This window comes from Sinocyclocheilus rhinocerous, unplaced genomic scaffold (assembly GCF_001515625.1).
Source record: "Sinocyclocheilus rhinocerous isolate Xijiao unplaced genomic scaffold, SAMN03320098_v1.1 scaffold395, whole genome shotgun sequence".
Taxonomy (NCBI): Eukaryota; Metazoa; Chordata; class Actinopteri; order Cypriniformes; family Cyprinidae; genus Sinocyclocheilus; species Sinocyclocheilus rhinocerous.
The window spans coordinates 2,687,979-2,708,220 of record NW_015660890.1 but is presented as its reverse complement, the minus strand read 5'-3'; the positions used below and the strand labels follow the sequence as shown (position 1 = coordinate 2,708,220).

Sequence of the window (20,242 nt, the reverse complement as noted above, 5' to 3'; positions counted from 1 at the left end):
AATAATCTTAACATAACACTGCACATAAATAGGTCAAATTAAATACAAAGAGATAGAATACTGAAAATATAAATTACTGAATTGCTTAGGGGAATAGATTTGGACTAAAATTCCAAGACTAGCTGAACGACAACGAAAAACCTATCACGAAATCGTCATCTTAAATCCCCAGTAGTTTGGAAGCATGGAATCTAATCACACGATCTACACAAAGTGGTTTCCAAACATGTCAAAGAATGAATATCCCTTTAAGAAGTGAATATGACCAAAATCCTCTTGTGTTTGCCTCGTCAAGGTCAGAGCTCTGTAGCAAACATTTACCCCAGCGGTCAGCGGGTTTCCATGGCGTGACATTCCAACGACAGCCTTCCGTCAAAACTCCAATCATTTGTCCGTCTCTAAAAACACACGCATTGTTCTCAGTATTCACGTACTGGGAGGAATGATTCCACAGCGTGTAGTGGACGCCAACACATCGTTGCAGTCCTCCAAACTTTTCGTTTGCACTTTAGATTCACATGAAAAACTGCACAGCAGACCCAAATCCAGTGATGTGTCTCATTGAGTGATTTTGAGTACGACTTTACGCACACGCCAGCCGAGATCAGAAACGTTTACGCAGGTCTTTTCCGAAGACCCTTTAGCAGCAATTCAAATCCTGTGCCTTCAGTCTCTCGCTTCGCTTAACGCACACGCATGAAAATCATGAACATATACAGAGAGAACATTTCATTGACTGTCAACCCCCCACCTCCCCCGAACCCCTTCACTTCATTCGCTCAATATCTCCGGGACGGAAAAATGAGAGCAAAGTTCAAAGCTGAAAGTTCAAAGTGCTGTGAATTATTGTGAAATATTCCTTCATGTCAGAGTCCATTCTCAAGTTCGGTTCGGTTCACCTCCTTGGTTTGTCACATCTGGGAAAGTAAGTGGAAAAATCATACATGAAATCTCTAGAGCATCTCAATTATTTACTCTAGACAGGAAGATTTAACCTGTCAAAAAGGTTATCTTTTATAGTTTCGGAAGAGATGCATCAATGTCTTAAACTGTAGTCAGATTTAAACAACTCAATTTCTCATGAAATGTTATCTTTCCACTCTTTTCCAACTAAATTTAGGAGAAATATAACAAAGTTGACATTTAAAGAAGCGGCAGCTGTTTGTATGGAAAAGGGCAGCATGAACATTCTACCAAACATCTCCATTTGTGTTCGACACAAGAATATCATATAGGTTTGGTAGGTAAATAATGACGAGAATTCTGATGGAATTATTGCTTTAGGCGAAAGAGCCACACATCTTTTGTCAAGGGATATGCATGACAATACAAAAACAGGAAGGCCAGTCTTGCACTAACATGTGTAGGTTCACAAGAAAGTGTAGATTCACAAACACACCTGCAGTTCCTTTCGTTGAGTTCTAGTTGTCTAGACCTGCAGTCGGCTTCAGAGTGTTTACAGGAGCACTGACACGTCTCGGGGTCTTGAACAAACAACCTTCTTCTCCTTTCAGAGCACGAAGAACAGCAAGGCTCACACTGACTACTGAAAAGAGACAGAATGAGAGAAAAGGAAAAGGATTGGGGGAGACTACAGCTGACACACAGTCATGGCAAATATTATTAAACACACACAGGCACTCGGTAAGTCAAGCAGTACGTTTTTTGAGCCACCCTCGTCTGGTAAAACGGTTTTGCCCCTTCTGAGGGTCCGAGGGGGATTTGTAGAGTGTGAATAGCTGAAGTTAGGCAGGATGTGGCCATGCACCTGCAAGCTCAGTTGATGCAAGAAAATAATGACAACAACAATAATCTGATTCAGAAAAGCACACTGGAATAAAAGTCAGAGAGAGTGCCGTGCATGAAAATCCAGTGTTTCTGTTTATTGCTTTTTGAAGTGTTGGATCAGGATCATCAGGACACATGTACAGTACAAAACGCTGGACTCCAAAAGGAAGATTCACACATTATTTGACCTTATTTGAAGCCAATATTTGTCTGAGGACAGACTTATCAAAGCCACAGTCTAAATTCTACATTTAACCCTGCCTTTAAATTACAACAGTGTAAAGACCTATTTACACAAAGTTTGAACGTTTTTATTTTACCCATTTTCATTGAGAGAAAGAGGATCGTGTTTGGGAAATGTCACAAGTCAGATTTAAACCCACATAAGCATCTCAATGATGTTTTTAGCATTAAGCCACAGTAAGATTTTGCATCCAAATTTGAAATCCAAATCTTCTCAGAGAATGTCAAAAATTCAGTGTGAATAGTTGTGGTGCAAAATAACGACTTTCATGCTCTTTGTCTAAACAAGCCTCAAATCTAATTTAATTTTTTATATGTAAACCCAAACCCCAGCCCTTAGAAAATACTGACCTCAAAAGCATCAGTCCCACAGGAGCAGATTGTCCCATGTATGCATTTCTTCGCCCTTTCATTCTCATTGAAACACATTTCATTTCCCAATTGCTGGGAGAAGCACCAAAGTAAACAGGCTGTTTGACTTTCGTAATGCTGCGCGGCAGAGCTCACGCAGCATGACAAGACCAAACTCACAGCAATTAATTAAAAAAACAAGTCACACAATCCTTCTCATATTTCAGAGAGGACACAACCGATGCGAGAATGACGGTAAGTCCTAATACAATAGTGAGAACAAAAAACATTCCAGAAACAGGAAGCAGCACAAACAAGTCTGTGATTCCAACACAAATATTGTAATAGATTAGTACCATCGACTGAAAGCCATGCTGGGTGGATCGGGTGAGTTTGTATGTCGGCTACCTCCTCACTGCCCACCTCCTCCAATCATAGAGCTTGATTTATTGGGTCCTGCGGCACAACCTATAGAGCGCAACTGTAGGGTTCCAGAAATAGAAATCCCATTCATTTTCTCAGACCTATGAGCTCAGAGAGCTGTTAAGCGATGGTGCTTTTTAATTTCTGAATTCCCATTAAGTGCCGCACTACTCACAAGCAAGATTCTCTAAAAACCAACCTTGAAAATGAGAACAAGTCTCCTTTAAAATGTTGCTTCTGAGACCCCTGATCGACTATTTCCATAAAGCACTGCTAGTGATGAAATCCAAGGAGTTCCTATACTCGCAATCAATGTATATATTTGATTTTTCTGCGATAAACATCTCATATAAGATGAATCGTCTCTGTATAATTTATTTTACGCTTGTATTCAATGACTTGTCAGACTTGTTAGTGTATTGTGGCTATTGTTTGGATTGCATCATTCACAATGCTGCATGGGATGAATAGTTCATTTTCTCATAAAAGACTACGTTTTTGCAAATACTTGCGTTGTTCGAATCAAAAGTTGTAGTCCTGTGATTTATCTCGGTTTGGTTGTAGGCTTAAGTATTTGAAATGCTAAAGAGAATGAATGGGAAAATAATTCTGACTGAAAGAGCGGGTGGTTGCGCTCTACTTGTTTGTACCATTTTTACAAGAAACAATTTGTCCAAACTTGTTAATGTTAATGGTTTTAGCATGTGTATCAGCATTAGTGAGTCAAGCTCTGTGAAAGCAGAGATCGGGCATGAGGTTTTGTGGGATGGTCAGTTTTAATTAAATGGCGGAGGAGCTGATGGATTAATGGCAATTAACAACATCCGACAGGAATGTACTGATTAAAGGAGGCATAAAATCTCCTCCCAAATTAATTTGACGACCAAGAGTGCCACACTCAGGTGCAGGTGAGAGGAGGCGAACGCAGAGGTGACGTACAAATCCCGCTTTTTTTCACGGTTTTTCTTTCTCTTTCGCTTTTGGCCTTTGCCCTTCCGGGGTTTTCTAAAAAAGGGAACATGACAAACAAAGAAGAACATCGAAAAACAAAAACTGAATCGGAGTGGTTGCAAAAGATCATCCAACACAGTCAGATTGCAGTGAACGTAGTGCTAAAATGATCCAGATGGACACATCAGCAAACATGCCTCTTCTTATTCTTGTATAAGTGCCTGACACCACAGCAAACTCCGTGAGACGTGAATTAGAAATTAAAAGCCAGCCAGGCTCTGGGGAAATTTGCCAATTCTTCAGATTCTCTTACACGAAGACATTTCAATAAATAAACAAGGCATTAAATCTTCAATAGCTTCAGTAATGTTTGCAGGATTCCAAAACAGAGACAAACTGATTCAATTTGAGCCAAAGCTCAACATCCACTAGCGAGTTTTAACTCTCGCATATTAAAGACTTTGGTAACACTTTATTTTAAGGTGTCCTTGTTACACACGTACTTACTATTGTAATAATAATAAATTGTGCATAATTACATGCAAGTAACCTTAAGCCAAACCCTAATCCTAACCCTAACCATATGTGACCCTGGACCACAAAACCAGTCATAAGGGTCAATTTTTCGAAATTGAGATTTATACATCTGAATACTATCTGAATAAATATTCATATATACCCAAATACACAAAATAATGATCTTTAAAATAGCATCATATGACTCCTTTAAAATAAAGTGTAACTGAGACTTCTAACGGAAACCGTCAAAAGCCGTTTCATTATAATGATCAATCAGTAAATCAACACGTAGTACTGGAGACATACACATCCATTTATCTTTCAGATAGCTGAAGATCCTGGCATATCACGTCAGACATGTCAGGCAGCAAGAATGTGAACTTTCCCCTATCTCACAATCACAATCACAGTACAAACTGATGTGCTGCGATCCGTATATGGTTATTTGCATTAGCGGTTGACCAATATGGGTTTTTCAATGCGTGATGAAAATAAATGGATTACAAGATGTCCAATATAGATGCAATTGAGACTAAAAATGTTTGAAAACATTTACTAATTTACAAACGTTACGAAGTTGGAGCTCTTTAAACAGAACATCAGGTCTGTACTGTTGACACATCGGGCGGGTGATTACCTACGATTACATTCACTGTTTCCGAGGTCAGATTCAATCATGTTATGAGGCAGTTGTCTTTGAACACGCTGAGGAACAGCCTTTGTGCCAAAGGGCCACTTGTTTACCAGAACCAGAAGGCATTTAAACTTTTTAACCCCCTAGAGATAACCTCTGACCCGTAACACATCAGCCACAAGATCAACACCCTCTGCAATAGCGTCAACTTCAGTAAACTTTCAAACACTTCGGCCCGCATTCTCTGGCGAGAGGGTGTCTTCAGAGAGGGGGTTGACTGACCGCTGCGGTATCTCTGAGGAGTGGAAACGGCCTTGTAAACAAACGCACAAAACGCTGTCTTATCGCCGGACGTAAAGACACTTCAGAGAAGACAAATCCCTCTCTTACCTCAGTGAACCTCAGATCATAAAGCAGAGCTTAGAGATGAATGTGGGGCGAGGGCATTGAACTAGCGGGCGAAACTCACACACCTGTTCACGCGGCTCTTTACATACCTGAGGGACTGAATTTACACCTAAGAAACCAACGTGCAATGACATGAAGACATCAAACAGGAAGTGAGATCAGATGGTGTAAGGGTCAGAGAGTATCTCAGTTCATCTGTAGAGTACACTTCCATAATGTACTTAAAGTGCTCTATTTTCACGCACTACTTTTGTACTTAATATACCGTATTGGCCCGAATATAAGACGACCCTGATTATAAGACGACCCCCCTTTTTCCAGATGTGGTCAATACGGTACTAAAAATGATTCTTTAGTACTACTTAAGATAAACTTAAGATCAACTAAGTGTTCTCAGCTGTGCTATTTTGGGACACCATAAATATGAACTAAAATGCGCTTTTAACATACCATCTCTGTATTTAAAAAATGTATTTAGTCACCACTTGTAGTACACTTGAGTACTAAAGTTTAAGTACATTATGGAAGTGTACTTTTTTTAAAATCTGGGACGGCTGCATTAACAAAAGCAGTAGTTCTGGTCCTTTGCTAGGGCTGGACAATATAAAAAATATGTATATCTGTATATAATTTGTAATATTATAATAATAGTAATTATAATCTGAACTGTAAGTCAGAACAATAAGATCTAAAGTGAATCACTGTTTTTATTTCATGGTAGAAACAAGCGTGACTTTTCGCAATTGCAAGATTGTATCGCGCAATTCAGACATTTCATATCGCATAATTCAGACTTTTCTTCTCAGAACTGCGAGTTTATATATAGCAATTCTGAATATGTTTCTGAAAAAGTTCAAATTGCAAGAAAAAAGTCAGAATTGTGAGAAAAATTCACAATTACCTTTTTTCTGTGGCGTGACAAAGCTTCCATATATTTGCTCCATAAAGACTTTCATAAAGTGCTTTTTTCAATCAGAGGACAAAACCTTTCAACTAAACAGCTATTGTAGATGCAAAAAATAGTAAATATGTACTTTAAAATAAACAAGGCATGTTTCCACACTATTTTTCACCGAGTAAAGGATTATAAAATATAAAAAACATATATAATAAGGATTATATATATTAAAGCACTGAATGCATTTATTGAGTGATAAACAAATTTTCGAATCAGAGCTGAACTGTTTCATTGAAATAAATATCTTTGAAAAGACCTTAGTCTTAATGTTCTTAAACTTGGGAACACACAATGAGTTTCAAGAGCTTCTTTAGCGAACATATAAGTTAAAAAACATATTCTAAATTCATATTGCTAGCAAAAAATATCATGTATACCTTCAATATATATCGCCCAGTCCTAGTTTTTGTGTAGCTTTAGTTTGACAATTGTGCCACTAAATATTTTCGAGATCTAAATCACCTGTTCGCTTGGTTCAACAACAATGAAGAGCTCCACTGTTCTCTCCCGATCAGATTTGATGGCTTTATGTAACATGAAAAGCATGGAGATGAGATGAAAGGATCAGAAAGCAAAGGAAAACAGGAAGGAATACACCTAACTGGAGATAAGGGTGACTGAGATAAAGAGATTAGGAAATGAGAATGAATGCATGAATGATGGAGGTGGGAGAAATGACAAAATAGAGCGAGAGCTGAAGCATGCACACACATACAACATCACCACACAAGAACAACGCCACTTACTTTTCTCTTTTCTCCAGAATATCTTTTTTCACCCTGAAAGAGCAACAAAAAAGCAAGACATTACCTCAGTGAACATGTTTGTTTGTGTGCACACTTATAATTAGACCTGCACACATATAAAAGAGTACAGAAGCAGACAAACGTCCACTTGCACCCCTCAGTTATATTAATACAGCTAGAAATACAATTATAGAGCAGAAAAAAAAAGACAAAAGAAAGTGGGTGAGTTTATAAAATTATCCCCAAAGGTTTGCTAAATCTGACAGTTTTTCTTTGAGGACAATATTACTTTCAGTAAAAAGTCTAATTTTGTTCAAGAGTAACACTTATTTCTAAATAAAAATAAAGAAAATAAATTCTAAAAATGGAATGGGGTAAGAACAGGGTTTGTCTGTGGTAATTATGGTATAATAAGCTATAAAAAAAGATCTCTTTGTATGTATGCGTGTTAAAATGAGGCTTCTTACCGACACTGGCATTCACGGTGTTCTGCAAAACTCATGAAAAAGTCAACCTGATTACGGAGCGGTTTCACTCTTTTAATCTACAGAAGAAGAAAAAAAGCAATAACACATTAAAACAGACAAACAGGCAAGCTGCATTCAACACGACCTAAAAATTGGCTACTCTTATTCAGGAGAAGCCCTGCTGGCTTGGCCAAAAAGAGAAAGATTAAGGGTTTGCGTGTGGGAGACAAAGTAGAGGAGTGTAGGGTTTCCAAAAAGTAGACTTAACAAGATTCAGACGGATAGCGGAAGAAATAAAATAGAGAGAAAAAGGGAGCATCAGTCTGGAAGTTAGGGGTCTCTGACCTCCAAGGTAATGTTGTATGTGACGATAGGGGTGCATTCCATCATCTCATCGTTGCAGCATCCAGCACAGCGGGTGAGAACCACACAGGACGGGATGAAGATGTGCTCGGTGTCATCAGGGTATTCCTGTTGAATTTCCACCAGCACTTCCCGAGGACGGCAGAGAGACTTGTTATACACTTCCATGAATGGCACCACTGCAAGTTCAAAGAAAAAGGGGAAATAAGTTGTCTTTTTTGCCAAAAAATGTAGGCCAAGTTGCACCACTGGGAGCGAGATGGTCTTTGTTCTTCTTCAAGGCCAACACTGTTTGGAAATCTGGTAGCCCTTCTAAGAATTTGTGACTGAGATGGGTGTCCATATGAACCATGTACATTCCTTGTGTTGCACTCTGCCTGCCTCAAAAAACGACACCCCAAAACACGTTAAAGTAACCTGTGTGTATGTTCTGTACAGTTGCGTGTCTGTTTTTTAACACGAGGAAGAAAAACAGTTCATTTTAATAAAATGTCGTCTGGTTCACTGGGTTTAGATTGAGCAATGAGAGGTTTGGCAATGCATGCTTACTCAAAATTATCCCTTGGAGGTTTGCGTGTTGAGAAGTATTACAAACAACACTGGCTTGTGAGATTCTAATAAATACTACTAATTTATCCAAAACTATGCAGTGACAGTTTGATTAAAGGCACGGCAGTGCTTTCCTTCACCCGTCCACTAGAGAGCGCTATACTCAGGGAATCTGTATGTGTCCCGTTTCTGGATGACACCATTCAGTGCCAGGCCCAGAAGAAACTCACCGTCATATGTGCTTCTGCCTTCCTCCCTGGGTATGTAGGCACTCTGTGGTAAAAAAAGAAAAAAAAAGAAATTTTAGTCAGAAATGTATAGTTAAACACTCTTCGGTTGTACATATTCATTGCCAATTGTTAATCAAATGAGTCCCAACGGGTTTGACTAGTTATCAACCACCGCATTACCACAGGGTTAGGATGATGCAACAAATTACCTAATTTCATTTCAAAGCCAAAGTTCATCATAAAACGTAATAATGTTAGCTATCAAAAATAATTATTCGCAGTGCTTTCCTTCACCCGTCCACTAGAGAGCGCTATACTCAGGGAATCTGTATGTGTCCCGTTTCTGGATGACACCATTCAGTGCCAGGCCCAGAAGAAACTCACCGTCATATGTGCTTCTGCCTTCCTCCCTGGGTATGTAGGCACTCTGTGGTAAAAAAAGAAAAAAAAAGAAATTTTAGTCAGAAATGTATAGTTAAACACTCTTCGGTTGTACATATTCATTGCCAATTGTTAATCAAATGAGTCCCAACGGGTTTGACTAGTTATCAACCACCGCATTACCACAGGTTTAGGATGATGCAACAAATTACCTAATTTCATTTCAAAGCCAAAGTTCATCATAAAACGTAATAATGTTATCTATCAAAAATAATTATTCTTTTTTTTGGCTTGTGTGTATAGTTAAACATTTCATTTTTAAAATATAATGTAACTCAAGTAAACCTATCAACAACTCAAGTCTGAAACTCAGACTCAAGTTAACTCAGGTTAAGTTTCCAAAAACGGACATGCAAGCAAGTTCACTTGAAACATGACTTTGATCAAAAGATGTCAATCATGAAAAAAACATGAAAGACAAATGGGGCTTTCTGAGAATTTATTTTAAATATATGAAATTAATTAATTAATTAATAACTTTTTCTTGGGTTTCATGTGGTTTTAGATCATTTTTGTTTGTGAATAGCTGAGAATCACGTTACTCAATTGCTGTAAATACAAACTTCTCATCAAACTGCCTGATATATGAATATAAAGTTTCAAATTTCATCAAGAACAAATCTGTGTGGTTAAAATTCCCTGAAGGCTGGCACAAATCGTAACTTGAATGAATGATATCTCATCATTGTGATCTCCAGAAGCCGGATATGTTGTTGGTACCCGGTCCGACTGAAGCGCTACTGCGCCTTTAAAGCGTAATAATATCACTAAAGTGGCTATGATAGGGCCTTCACCCAAATCGACAACAAACTTATAAACAGTTGAATTGACTCTGATTGTGAATACAGTTGAATTCCCCCGGTTGTATCCTGTCTACAGAGTTAAATGGCACACTGTGGGGTGGTCCGATTTGCTTGTTCAAGTGATTTTGAATAGCTTGGCAATACATGGTCAGTGACCTCGCAAGGGGACAGACACACAAGGACGTGCAATAGCCTATAGTGGCGCAGACGCATTACATTCGAAATAACAGTATTTACAATTCAACCAATACGTCGGGTTCGTTCACTATACATGCACAAGCGTATAAAACTTACCTTGACAGCTGAAAAATACAGAAGCGTCACAAGAAATAACTGGAGCACGCGAACGGCAAAGTTCATGATTGAATTTATAAGGCGAATAAATCTTTTTAAAACCCTATCCGATGATAGGCGGACTTTAGCAAACGCATTGGTAAAGGTCTCAGAAAGCAAGTTAGACATGGGTAAAGGCTTCTTCACAAGGGGTCCGACCTATAGGGCAACAAGAATCCCATGTTGGTCCCAAAACACGCATGCAGACACCTGAGAGAGAGAGAGAGATTGAGATCCACGGCAAGTATGTTATAGCGTCTCTCAGCTGTTGCCGATTATTTTCAGAATATCCAGAAATATGAGAATCCAGGACGCAGGTCCTCTCACATTGTTGAGAAGTAAATCAAATTTCTCTTCCAGGGCTATTACAATCCACATCACAAAAGTAATCCCATGCTTAGCCTGCCGCCAGTCTCCAAGTGCGTTGCGTTCATTGGGAATGGGACGCAGAGTGGATCAGAAACTCGCTCTCTGATACAAATCTGAGTATTGCCGACACTGTATATTATTAGTGGAGCGCACAGTGACACCAGAGAGAACACAAAGGCGCTGAGATAAGAATGCAAAATCCGAGCGCACTTCTAGTCCCTACGAATGAAGGTTGCTTTAATTCCGCTTCCTGTTGGATTTGTCGTCTTGATTCTCAAGTTCTCCCTCTTGCCGTTATGAATGTTCACGGACGCCGCCGATGCCCGGTTTTAACGAACAGCTTCAGCTGTCGGTCAGTTCAGCGAATGAAACTCACGCCATTGGACGAGTCACCGCGATGGGCGTGGCCATAGTGGTGTCAGCGTGGACTTCTCAGCGTTGAGTCGATGCGCAGATTTCACTCAAATGATAACTGACAGAGATTCTCTGGCATCAGTTATGTTTAGGTGCTTGATATAAAAGCGGTATTATGGCTAGTATTTAGTCACTTGAGCCAACAGTTCCTCTTATTGCAAGTTTGCATTTTGATTGGTCAGATACTTTTGAGTAATGACTGTTGTCCATGGCGACGCTATATAAATGACCAGCTCTGCTTATGTTCTAATAAAAACATTTCAAGTCAAATTCAAGATAGTTTAATTCTACTTCAATTTTTTTGGTAAGTAGATGTATAGGCTACAAAGCTAGACAATGTATAGTGAACCATCATTACAGGATGACTGTACATAATTTTATATATATTTATTTGTACGCTTAACAGTTGTGTCCAAAAGTCAGAGACCACCACTGAAAAAAAAAATGCCTTGCCGTTTTTGTAAAATGCTAGATTGAAATAGGGCATAATCTTTATATAATTTATTATATTTTTAAATGTAATAAATATATAATGTATATAGTTTATATGAATTAACCATAAGTAATACCCGCTGCGTAATGCTGGGTTGTAGCTACGTGCAGAAGCGTAGTGGTCTACAGTATGTGCGTAATCCCAGTTTGAATATCATCCGCATCACATGACGGCAGCGCTGACGCCTTTTGGGGGCTTCTCGGTCATCTGCAAGGTTGCGTGGAAAACGGAAAGAGTGCTAGGTAATGAGGGCGTGATCACATGTGTAAGTGTGTGTGTGTGTGTCCATCACCACGTACAGGTGGTGGGTGCGCACGCGCGCGTGGAAAAGACCGACTCGCTCCTAGCGCGCGCTGGACATGTGAGCCGCGGTCAATCCGGTACTCCACAACACCACTGACCGAGGATTTACAAGACGACATCGCGTTTAAATAGACACACAGATTCAGAAGAAAATAGGTATTTTATCAAAACGAGGTAAAAGTGTCGTTTTATATTCGTATTACGGATTAAGGGATAGTATTTTTTCAGCACTTTTTTTTGCTTGCATCAATAGGGGAAGTTTTTTTTAGCATGTGGCTATTTCACACGTAGGCATCTATGAATCGAGTAAATTCTGGATAGATTTTCATGGATAAGTGCTTTCAAACAAAATCCTTGTCATTAGATAAATTCCTCATAAAGCGTGTAATAGGGCCTATGTTTATCTCTTTTTTAAAATAATATTTCCTCACTCATTTGGTTTACTACAAGTTGCATTGACGCCATCTGCCTGTCACTAAACGTATAGCACGTGCAAGTGGCTTGTCCGTGTTGCCATGTCCGCTTAATACAAGCCATTTTTGGCTTGTTTTTATTAAAAGTCTCTTATAAATATGGACATACATGAGTTTTCATTTTTGGGTTTTTATACTAAAATAAATCAGATCAATGAAGGTCAAGCAGTTCCCCTTAAATCATAAACCACACATCCATTGAATAACAAACAACTGGAGTAGGCTTGTTTTTGTGAAGCAAGCCGTTTATTTTAAGGGCTTTTTTGTCAGACTAGTTTGCTTGTTTTTCTGCACATATCTGGCAACATTGGACTCTGCTCCCATATCACTGACCATGCAGCGAAAGCCACTTGGAGTAAGATTACTAAGATAATTTATGATGTGAAATACATTAGATAGACAGCCTGATTGCATATCTTGTGATAGTCACCAATTAGCAAGTCTCAGCAGCTGCAGAAAAGCACCAGCGCTCGCTCTCAGCACACACTCAGACAGACACACACCTCAGTAAGGGCTGTTTAGTCTGAGTGCTAGAGGAAACCTTGAGTGCAAGGTGAAAGAGTGAGAGGAAGTTTCAGAGAAAGAAAGAGAGGTGGATACACAAATAAAACAGGAAAGAGTTGTGTAAAGACAGAAAAAGACAAAGATGAGAGCTGTACAGAATGAGTTAAAAAGCGAGGTGTTGATGTAGGAGGTAATGAGAAGAGACGTTTGTTTTTTGTTAGTGTGGTTCGTGCGTCAGATTTTAATTGAAAAATAACAGACAGATATGAGCTACACTGCCACCTGTCAGAAATACTGCAAACTCAGTAAGGACAAAGCTAATGAAGTTTACACTCCTACTGCTGTTCCAGAAAGCTTCAGTACACAAACACTGACCCACAGATGGGAAGCCACCAAAAACGACCCACTATCGTTCTATAGAGCGCAAAAATGACCACTGACTTTTTCAGCGGCCTTGGGTTTAAAATATTTTACAGTTCATTTTCTACACAGGCATTAAAATGTTAAAAAAAGACAGATTAAATGTGCAATCCTTGTATTAAGTTTTATCTATTATTCTGTTGAGAAAATGAGTGGCATTTTTATTTTCAAAACCGTTCCACTCGATTCCACGGTCATCATATTCATAGGTAATTTCCTAGTTCTGTCTAGTGTTCATCTCTTGAGCTGTGCTTCACAAAGAGAGTCTCTTATACTTCACTATCACTCACTCAGGTATGGGCGAGTCCTGTATGCATACACCACTCCCTACCACACACACTCACACACACACACACACTCACACACACACACACTCACACAGGTCCGTGTCAGAGGGGAATGAAATGGCTCACAGCCAGGCCCAGATTAGACTCTACCCTAAACGCCAGAACTGAGCTTCCAGTAAAAGCACAGCTCAGATATCCAGGGAGGGAAGTGGGGAAAATTTCTGCCATATTTGTCAGAAAATATTCCATAGCCGTCAGGAGGAAGTTGTAGATTCAGACATGATTTTGGAGGTCGTAGGTGAATGCTGAGAAAACGTGAACCTTCAATCAGGTCTGCTTTACTTTGAAACTAATCAAAATTATTTTCCAGGTTAAATAAAAGTTCAGCTCTGTTGACAGCATCTGTTGTATGCTTGCTCCAGACATTCATTGTAAGCCAACAACTGTCAAAAGACTTGAAATGATTTTCTGTGGTATAAGGCACTGAAGCTGTTGGCAAAGCTTAACTTTCATTTAACTCATAATATTCTCTTTAAAAAAGCATTCGGAAGTGTTGAAACCTGGGTATATGTGGTTACATCATTCCTGGAGGTGGCATATTAGTCTCATTTTTAATAAATGCCAGTCTTTTCCCAGTATGATTAGTCACTCACCTCGCAAGTGCCAAGCCAAATAGATCATATTTGGACGATTTGAATGTGTCCGTGTACAACAAAATGAGCTTCTTTACAGACATCATGATCTTTACACACCCAGCACTAATCCAGCAGGAAGCTGAGGCTGTGGAAGAGACAGCATTTCCTGTGAGAGATAAATATATTAATGCTGGTTTGTTGGTTTATATAAACAACTTCATTTAAAGGAGCTGTACATAACGCTTTTCCTTTTTATAAGAATAATACAGGGTAAACTTCATCCTCAAAGACCCATAATTGTCTTACTAGCATGATACCATATTCCACATCCATCAATGTTTGCTGTTTCAGCTAAGATTGTAAGAAAAACAAAGATAATTTGATAGGAGAAAAGACGGGAGAAAAAGTGATATACAGCATTAGTAAAGGCCAACTAGATGAGTAAAGTTTGTAGACAAACTTTAAGTTGGCTTGAGGCAGCCTAGGCAGAAAGTTTGAACAACTTTAAACAGCTTTAAGTTTGAAGGTTTTAGGTTTGAAATAATTTCAAGTTTTAGTTCAATATTTTTCAAATCTAGAATGTTCAGGTAGATAGAAAAACAGACAGATTTACTAACATGAATGAAAAAAACAGCTAAAATCAGCTAAAGCCATCTGATTTTGTAAAAGAAAAAAAATCCAGCTAAAAAAAACATCAAACCAGCCTAAGATGGTAGTCTAGTCTTAGTTGGTTTAAGCTGAAAGTAACTGGTTTAAGCTTGGCCAAAAACACTTGAAAAACCAGCAAAACCAGGAGACCAGCCAAAGCAGTCAACCAGCTTAGGCTGGTTTTAGCTGTTTTTTGTTGTTGTTGTTGTTTTTTTTCAGGAGGGAGTTGTGAAGCTTTGCTATAGCATTAAATAGCTTAAATACACCACAAGTCTCATTGTATAAAAGTTTTTGGGATAAAATTGTCTCATTGTATAAAAGTTTTCAATAAAAGTGTATGGGAATTTTGGTGGTTTTGATAGTCTGGTTTTCGAAAACCGTAAGCCGGATCAGTAAAAAAAAAAAGAGATTAAGATTAGCGACTAACTTCTGAACAGTCTTAAGGTCTGACCTCTAGGAGGAGATACTGACTTTCTCAAACCAACTTAATAATATATATATGTATTACAGGGAAATTTGCATTACAAATTTGCAATGGTTGCATTGCACCATTTGATTGTGCAAGAATTGTAAACATATACATGTTCATTAATGTGTGACTGTGTACGTGCATGTGAACAGCAAATTACTTAGGGTAGGGGTTTGTTCTAAACTACAAGCAATTTTTCTGTGCAATTGCAATCTGAAAATACAGGTCAGTGCAACAAAATTCGAATGCTGTTTTCTCTGCTTTCGAAGAGCTTAAACTTAAAACACATGCCTTGTATTTTCATGACGTCTGTGATACTTCTCCAGATGACATCTTTTTGGGGTTCTCCTTGAGGGGTTTATCATATCAAAAGTTTCTCAAGCAAATTGTTATTTTCTAAGAAATTAGATTGATTTAAGCCTTGTGGGAAGTTACGCGAGTGAAAAACATACACCTGCATTGAAACTCTTTTGACTTGTGCAAACCACATAGCAAAACCTTTCAACCACCAGCAACGTTCCAGCATCATGTGGGCGACTTTTGCATGGACATGAACCGCTCACATGTTCTCCAGATAATGGAAAAAAATACAGGTGTTAATATTTAACTTGAAATACGGATATGCAAAGCATGTTTCTTTACATAACCCTTTGTATTTGACGGTTCCTTTGTCACAAATGTCTGATCTCGCTTTAGGTGGCCCAAACAAGTCAGCAGTCATTTTGTCAGTGAAGAGACTTGCGAGGAGTATTAGACCAACAGAGAAACCCCGGCATGTCAGCTCTCCTCAGCACTTCTGTGTTTGTCTGCACTGACCAGTACAGCCAGAAAAACCCTGACAGATTCTTGGATAGGACACAAAGCAGATGAATTCAGTCATTAAACTTAAACGGCCAATAAATCACTGCCATTTTGCTGGCAGAGCGAGTGACCCTCGACCCCTCCAGCTGTGGCAAGTGCGCAGCTGCGGTTTAGCGCACGTCTACCCGACCCGACGCAACCTTTAAGAGCATAGCCCTATGCTGTACGTACATCAACACATTTCCCAGAAACCTGATAAAAACTCACACTCCCCTCATATTTAAGACATATTAAGAGAAGAGGAATGAGCATTCTTCGAAATGTAAATATCTTCGAAAAACACTGACAAATTGCTACGGAGTGTTTTCGGCCGTGCAGTTCCTGCAGCGCACCAGATCTGAAATACACGAGATTGGCATCGGGAGGACAACATACTAGACCATATTTCGGAAACTTGACCGGTGTGTAATACCAGTCATGTGTAAACACATGACATATATCTTAGCTCTCTGTATGGCCTAGCATGTCAAAACCAAGTCATATGGCACTTCAAAGAATCTTTATGGATATAACCGTTTGGAAAAAACTGGCAGGGGGCGGCAGTCGGGCCTTGATGTAAACTCTTCAAACTTAAATCACCTTTTACATTACAGATGGCATTACGCGAGGAAGTTTTCAATCTGTAACTTTAACCGATCTGCTGGATACCTTCAAAGGAGACGAGTACCAATCACTCAAACCTCCAAGCACTATCACTCCATGAGGTTACGTTCTGCAGATGTTTCATTCCGGCTAATGAAAAAAAGCTCCATGCGAGTCTTAAAGTGTGCATATGTTTCTCTCATTCTGTGTGGGATGGGACTGCGTGTCTACTGGCAGGTCTTCATGAACACCGTGATGTATTTTATGGGAACTCATAAGGTTTTTGGGAAATTATGCAAGTACCTTAATCTAGGCATTTCCAAAGAACTACCCTGGAAGAGACTAGATGTTTAACAGTCTGAGTTGGGTGGTTTGGTGCATGAAAGAGTGTCTGGGTATAGACTACATGCTCTTATATTAAATGCTTTTACCAGTAATTGACATTTCCCAAGCAGGCAGAAGGCCATGGTAAACCCACTTTGAAAAGATAGGGTCATTCTTTGTACATGCACAAGAAAACACACAATTACCAGCAAACAAATCAAGCACAAACCTGAACTCAAAACTCATTTGAAAATCTCCATTGAAAGCAGATGCCTCCAATTACAGCTGTAGTGCTGTTCAGACAAGCTTAAATACACTTTCTCTCCAGTTCACATGCATTTGAATAGAGAGAGATAAGAAAAAAAGTCTTGAAGATTAGGTTCATAGTTTTTCGGTGCCAAAAATGCAGCACCAGAATTCTACTAACCAGAACACATTCCAAAGTGCCTTTTGGTGCAGATCAAGGCTATATGGGTGGACCGTGGATAAAACCACATTCAAGCCACGATTGATGAGTCTTGTTAGTTCTGGCAGACAGACATACCCTGTTGTCTTCTGGAAGGTAAAGCTAGTAACCCCTCACTGGTTTGGGTCATAGCTGCCTGACAGTGTTAGGCCTCATCATCGCTCTCCTGAAGAAGGCTCTGTTCCAACAACAGGATTCAAAGCTGGGCTGAAATGTCAAATGCCTGACTGATCAGCTAAACACGATGCTTCCTAAAATCCTTATTCTTCTGTGCTTGACCGGACGAGGGTGTTACACCTATGACCTTTGACTTCTGACGTTGCAGTCAAGGTACCTTGGAGAAATAGTAACAGATAAATACTAATGCAGACATGAGGAAGGAGAGAACAGGAGAGTCTTGGGTAATTATTTTTATTTTAATTAAACCCTGCGGCTCGTGACGACACATTGATGTCCTAAGACACGAAACGATCGGTTTGTGCCAGAAACCGAACAGTATTTATATAATGTTTTACCTCTAATACACCACTATGTCCAACTGTCTTTGGGCCCTCGCACGGCATCCGGTGCGTGAGGTGTGTACACGCTCTGGCGTGGTTTACGTTAATGGGTGTGTTAATATCCAGCCGAAGAGCAATCAACCATAACTTCAGGCGAGCAGGCTCAGAAGTTGGGAATACGTGGAAAGTCACCACTCCCGAATGAGTTCGCGCGAGAGAACGTAATCTTTAATATCTTCTAACACTTTATTTTGATGGGTCCACAACATACAGCATACTATGAGAAACTTTGCAAGTATATGTCAACTTATTCTACTAACCCTAGTCTACTCTGAGAGTTAGTAGACATGTAGTTGCAAATTAATGAAAATTAGTTGACATGTAGTTGCAAAGTTACTTATAGTTAGTAGAATGTCTAAAGAGGACTATCAAAATAAAGTGTAACCGAGTCTTGAGACTATGAATGATGGACAGGCAGATATTAAACAAGTTATAAGCTTCAAGTAAACTTCAGCAGTATTACTCATAAGATTAAAAAGAAAACAAATGTCATCCTGGCCACAATGACAATTTATCCTGTGGAAAACTGCATGTCTGGTTACTCCATCATGTGTCGTGGTCACACCATTATACCAGCATTTTTCCAGTCTTTGTCATTTTACACATCAAAGGAAAAATTCAACCAAAAATGACATTTCTGTCATCGTGTACTCATCCTCATGTCTTTCCAAATGTGAATGTCAAAGAAGGAAATGTTTTGGAGAATGTTCACAGTGCTCTTTTCCACAATATGAAAGTATATAGTTGAGGGGCTGTCAAGCTCCAAAAAGGACCAAGCCAAGATCACTTACAAGAGGTGTCATAAAATCTGGAATTCAGGCCCATTCACACAAAGGACGATAACTATAAAGATAACGATAAAGATATAGTTTTAAAAATCGTTCTCAATATTAAAGAATAGCAGAGTCCACACTACAGCTATAACGATAAATGCACAGAAAAACGATATCGTTGGAATCACTTTCAGAACGATTTTTTCCAGCTGATGAACGATAAAAACATTGACACCCAATCAGAATCCATCCTGCTATAACGAGCTCGAGAATTTAAAGCGGCAGACGCACGTCCGCTTAGAATAAACAGACGATATCGTTCGCTGGTGTGGATGCTAATACCGTTATCTTTATAGTTATCGTTCTTGGTGTGAACAGGCCTTTACACAACTTCATCTCTTATGGATTTAGAAGACATGGCACACTAATTCACCCTTCAGCGTTTAATTAACAGGCGATCTGATCAAACATAATGCCAAATCTGCCATTTTGTTTAACAAGCAAACCAGACAGGAGAGTAGATTAACATCGGTGGACTTAAACTTGAAAAATGGTGTGTGGTTGAAACAAGATACCTTCTGATGTTCATACATGTTTTATTTCATGCTATAACTAATGAAGAGGAAGAGATGATCGGTTCACGTGCCACTTGAACTGAGTCACTACAGTGATCCATCACGACACATTAAAGACCCACAAAACAGTATTTATTGTTTGAATTTATTTTTAAAAATGACCATTTGAAATGTGAGACTTTGTTTCATATCTAAAGTAAACTGCTCTGTCTTGTCTGTCAGCGTGTTGTCAGTTTCCTCTTTACTCCGTGATGTATTTTTACTGCATGAGAACATGATGTGTGGCGTGAGAGCGCCATGGCTTGTCGGACTTAGCAACAGTAACAAAGGGGGCGGGTCTTTGCGAAGGCTTAATTGAAGCACTTCTTTATGGTTTTAACAGTTTCTAGTTATATGGTTAAGAGCGGTGTGATCTCCTTTTGCTTTTCACTTAATAAAGAAGGCCATACAGGTTTGGAATGAAATTAGGATTAGTAAAAGTTCATACAATTTGGAATGGGAAAACAATTCCATTAAAATGTGAGAAGACCGGCTCAGGCTCTATAGCAAACAAAGCAAAAGTGCTTTCCTTATTTTCCAAGTTTAGGATTTTTCTTTTCATTCTGGCACTAAGGGAGAGGCGTTCTTTAACATACTTAAAGACTTGGCAAGGAAAAGATCATTATTCTTCTTGTAAAAAAAAAATACTTGCTCCAATGACATGGTCAAACTGTAGAGTACATCTGTGATTGCCAAAGCTCTTTAACAGACTCGCAAGTATTTATAAGGCTTTAACATTCAGTTGAAAGGGTTAGTGTGTGTGAGAGACTATTTTTTTTGAACGGTTGAAAGTAATGTCTAAGGATGTTTCTTTTAGTAATCTGTGTTTGTGTGTGACAA

General features: G+C 39.0%; 1 protein-coding gene across 4 annotated transcripts; it reads right to left on the bottom strand.

Moving 5' to 3' along the window:
* Positions 1-499: 499 nt before the first annotated feature.
* LOC107726022 (vascular endothelial growth factor A-A-like) lies at positions 500-10,937 on the bottom strand. Of its 4 annotated transcripts, none has more exons than XM_016535480.1 (8): positions 10,169-10,937; positions 9,015-9,057; positions 7,834-8,030; positions 7,489-7,565; positions 7,022-7,054; positions 3,745-3,810; positions 1,400-1,546; positions 500-917 (listed from the first exon to the last, which is right to left on the bottom strand). In XM_016535480.1, the coding sequence occupies exons 1-8, from the start codon at positions 10,334-10,336 to the stop codon at positions 896-898; spliced, it is 753 nt and encodes a 250-aa protein (XP_016390966.1). In that variant the 5' UTR covers positions 10,337-10,937; the 3' UTR covers positions 500-895. The 4 variants fall into 4 exon arrangements, with proteins under 4 accessions (XP_016390966.1, XP_016390967.1, XP_016390968.1 ...); XM_016535481.1 differs by lacking the exon at positions 9,015-9,057 and adding an exon at positions 8,631-8,673; XM_016535482.1 differs by lacking the exon at positions 3,745-3,810.
* Between the last annotated feature and the right edge of the window lie 9,305 nt (positions 10,938-20,242).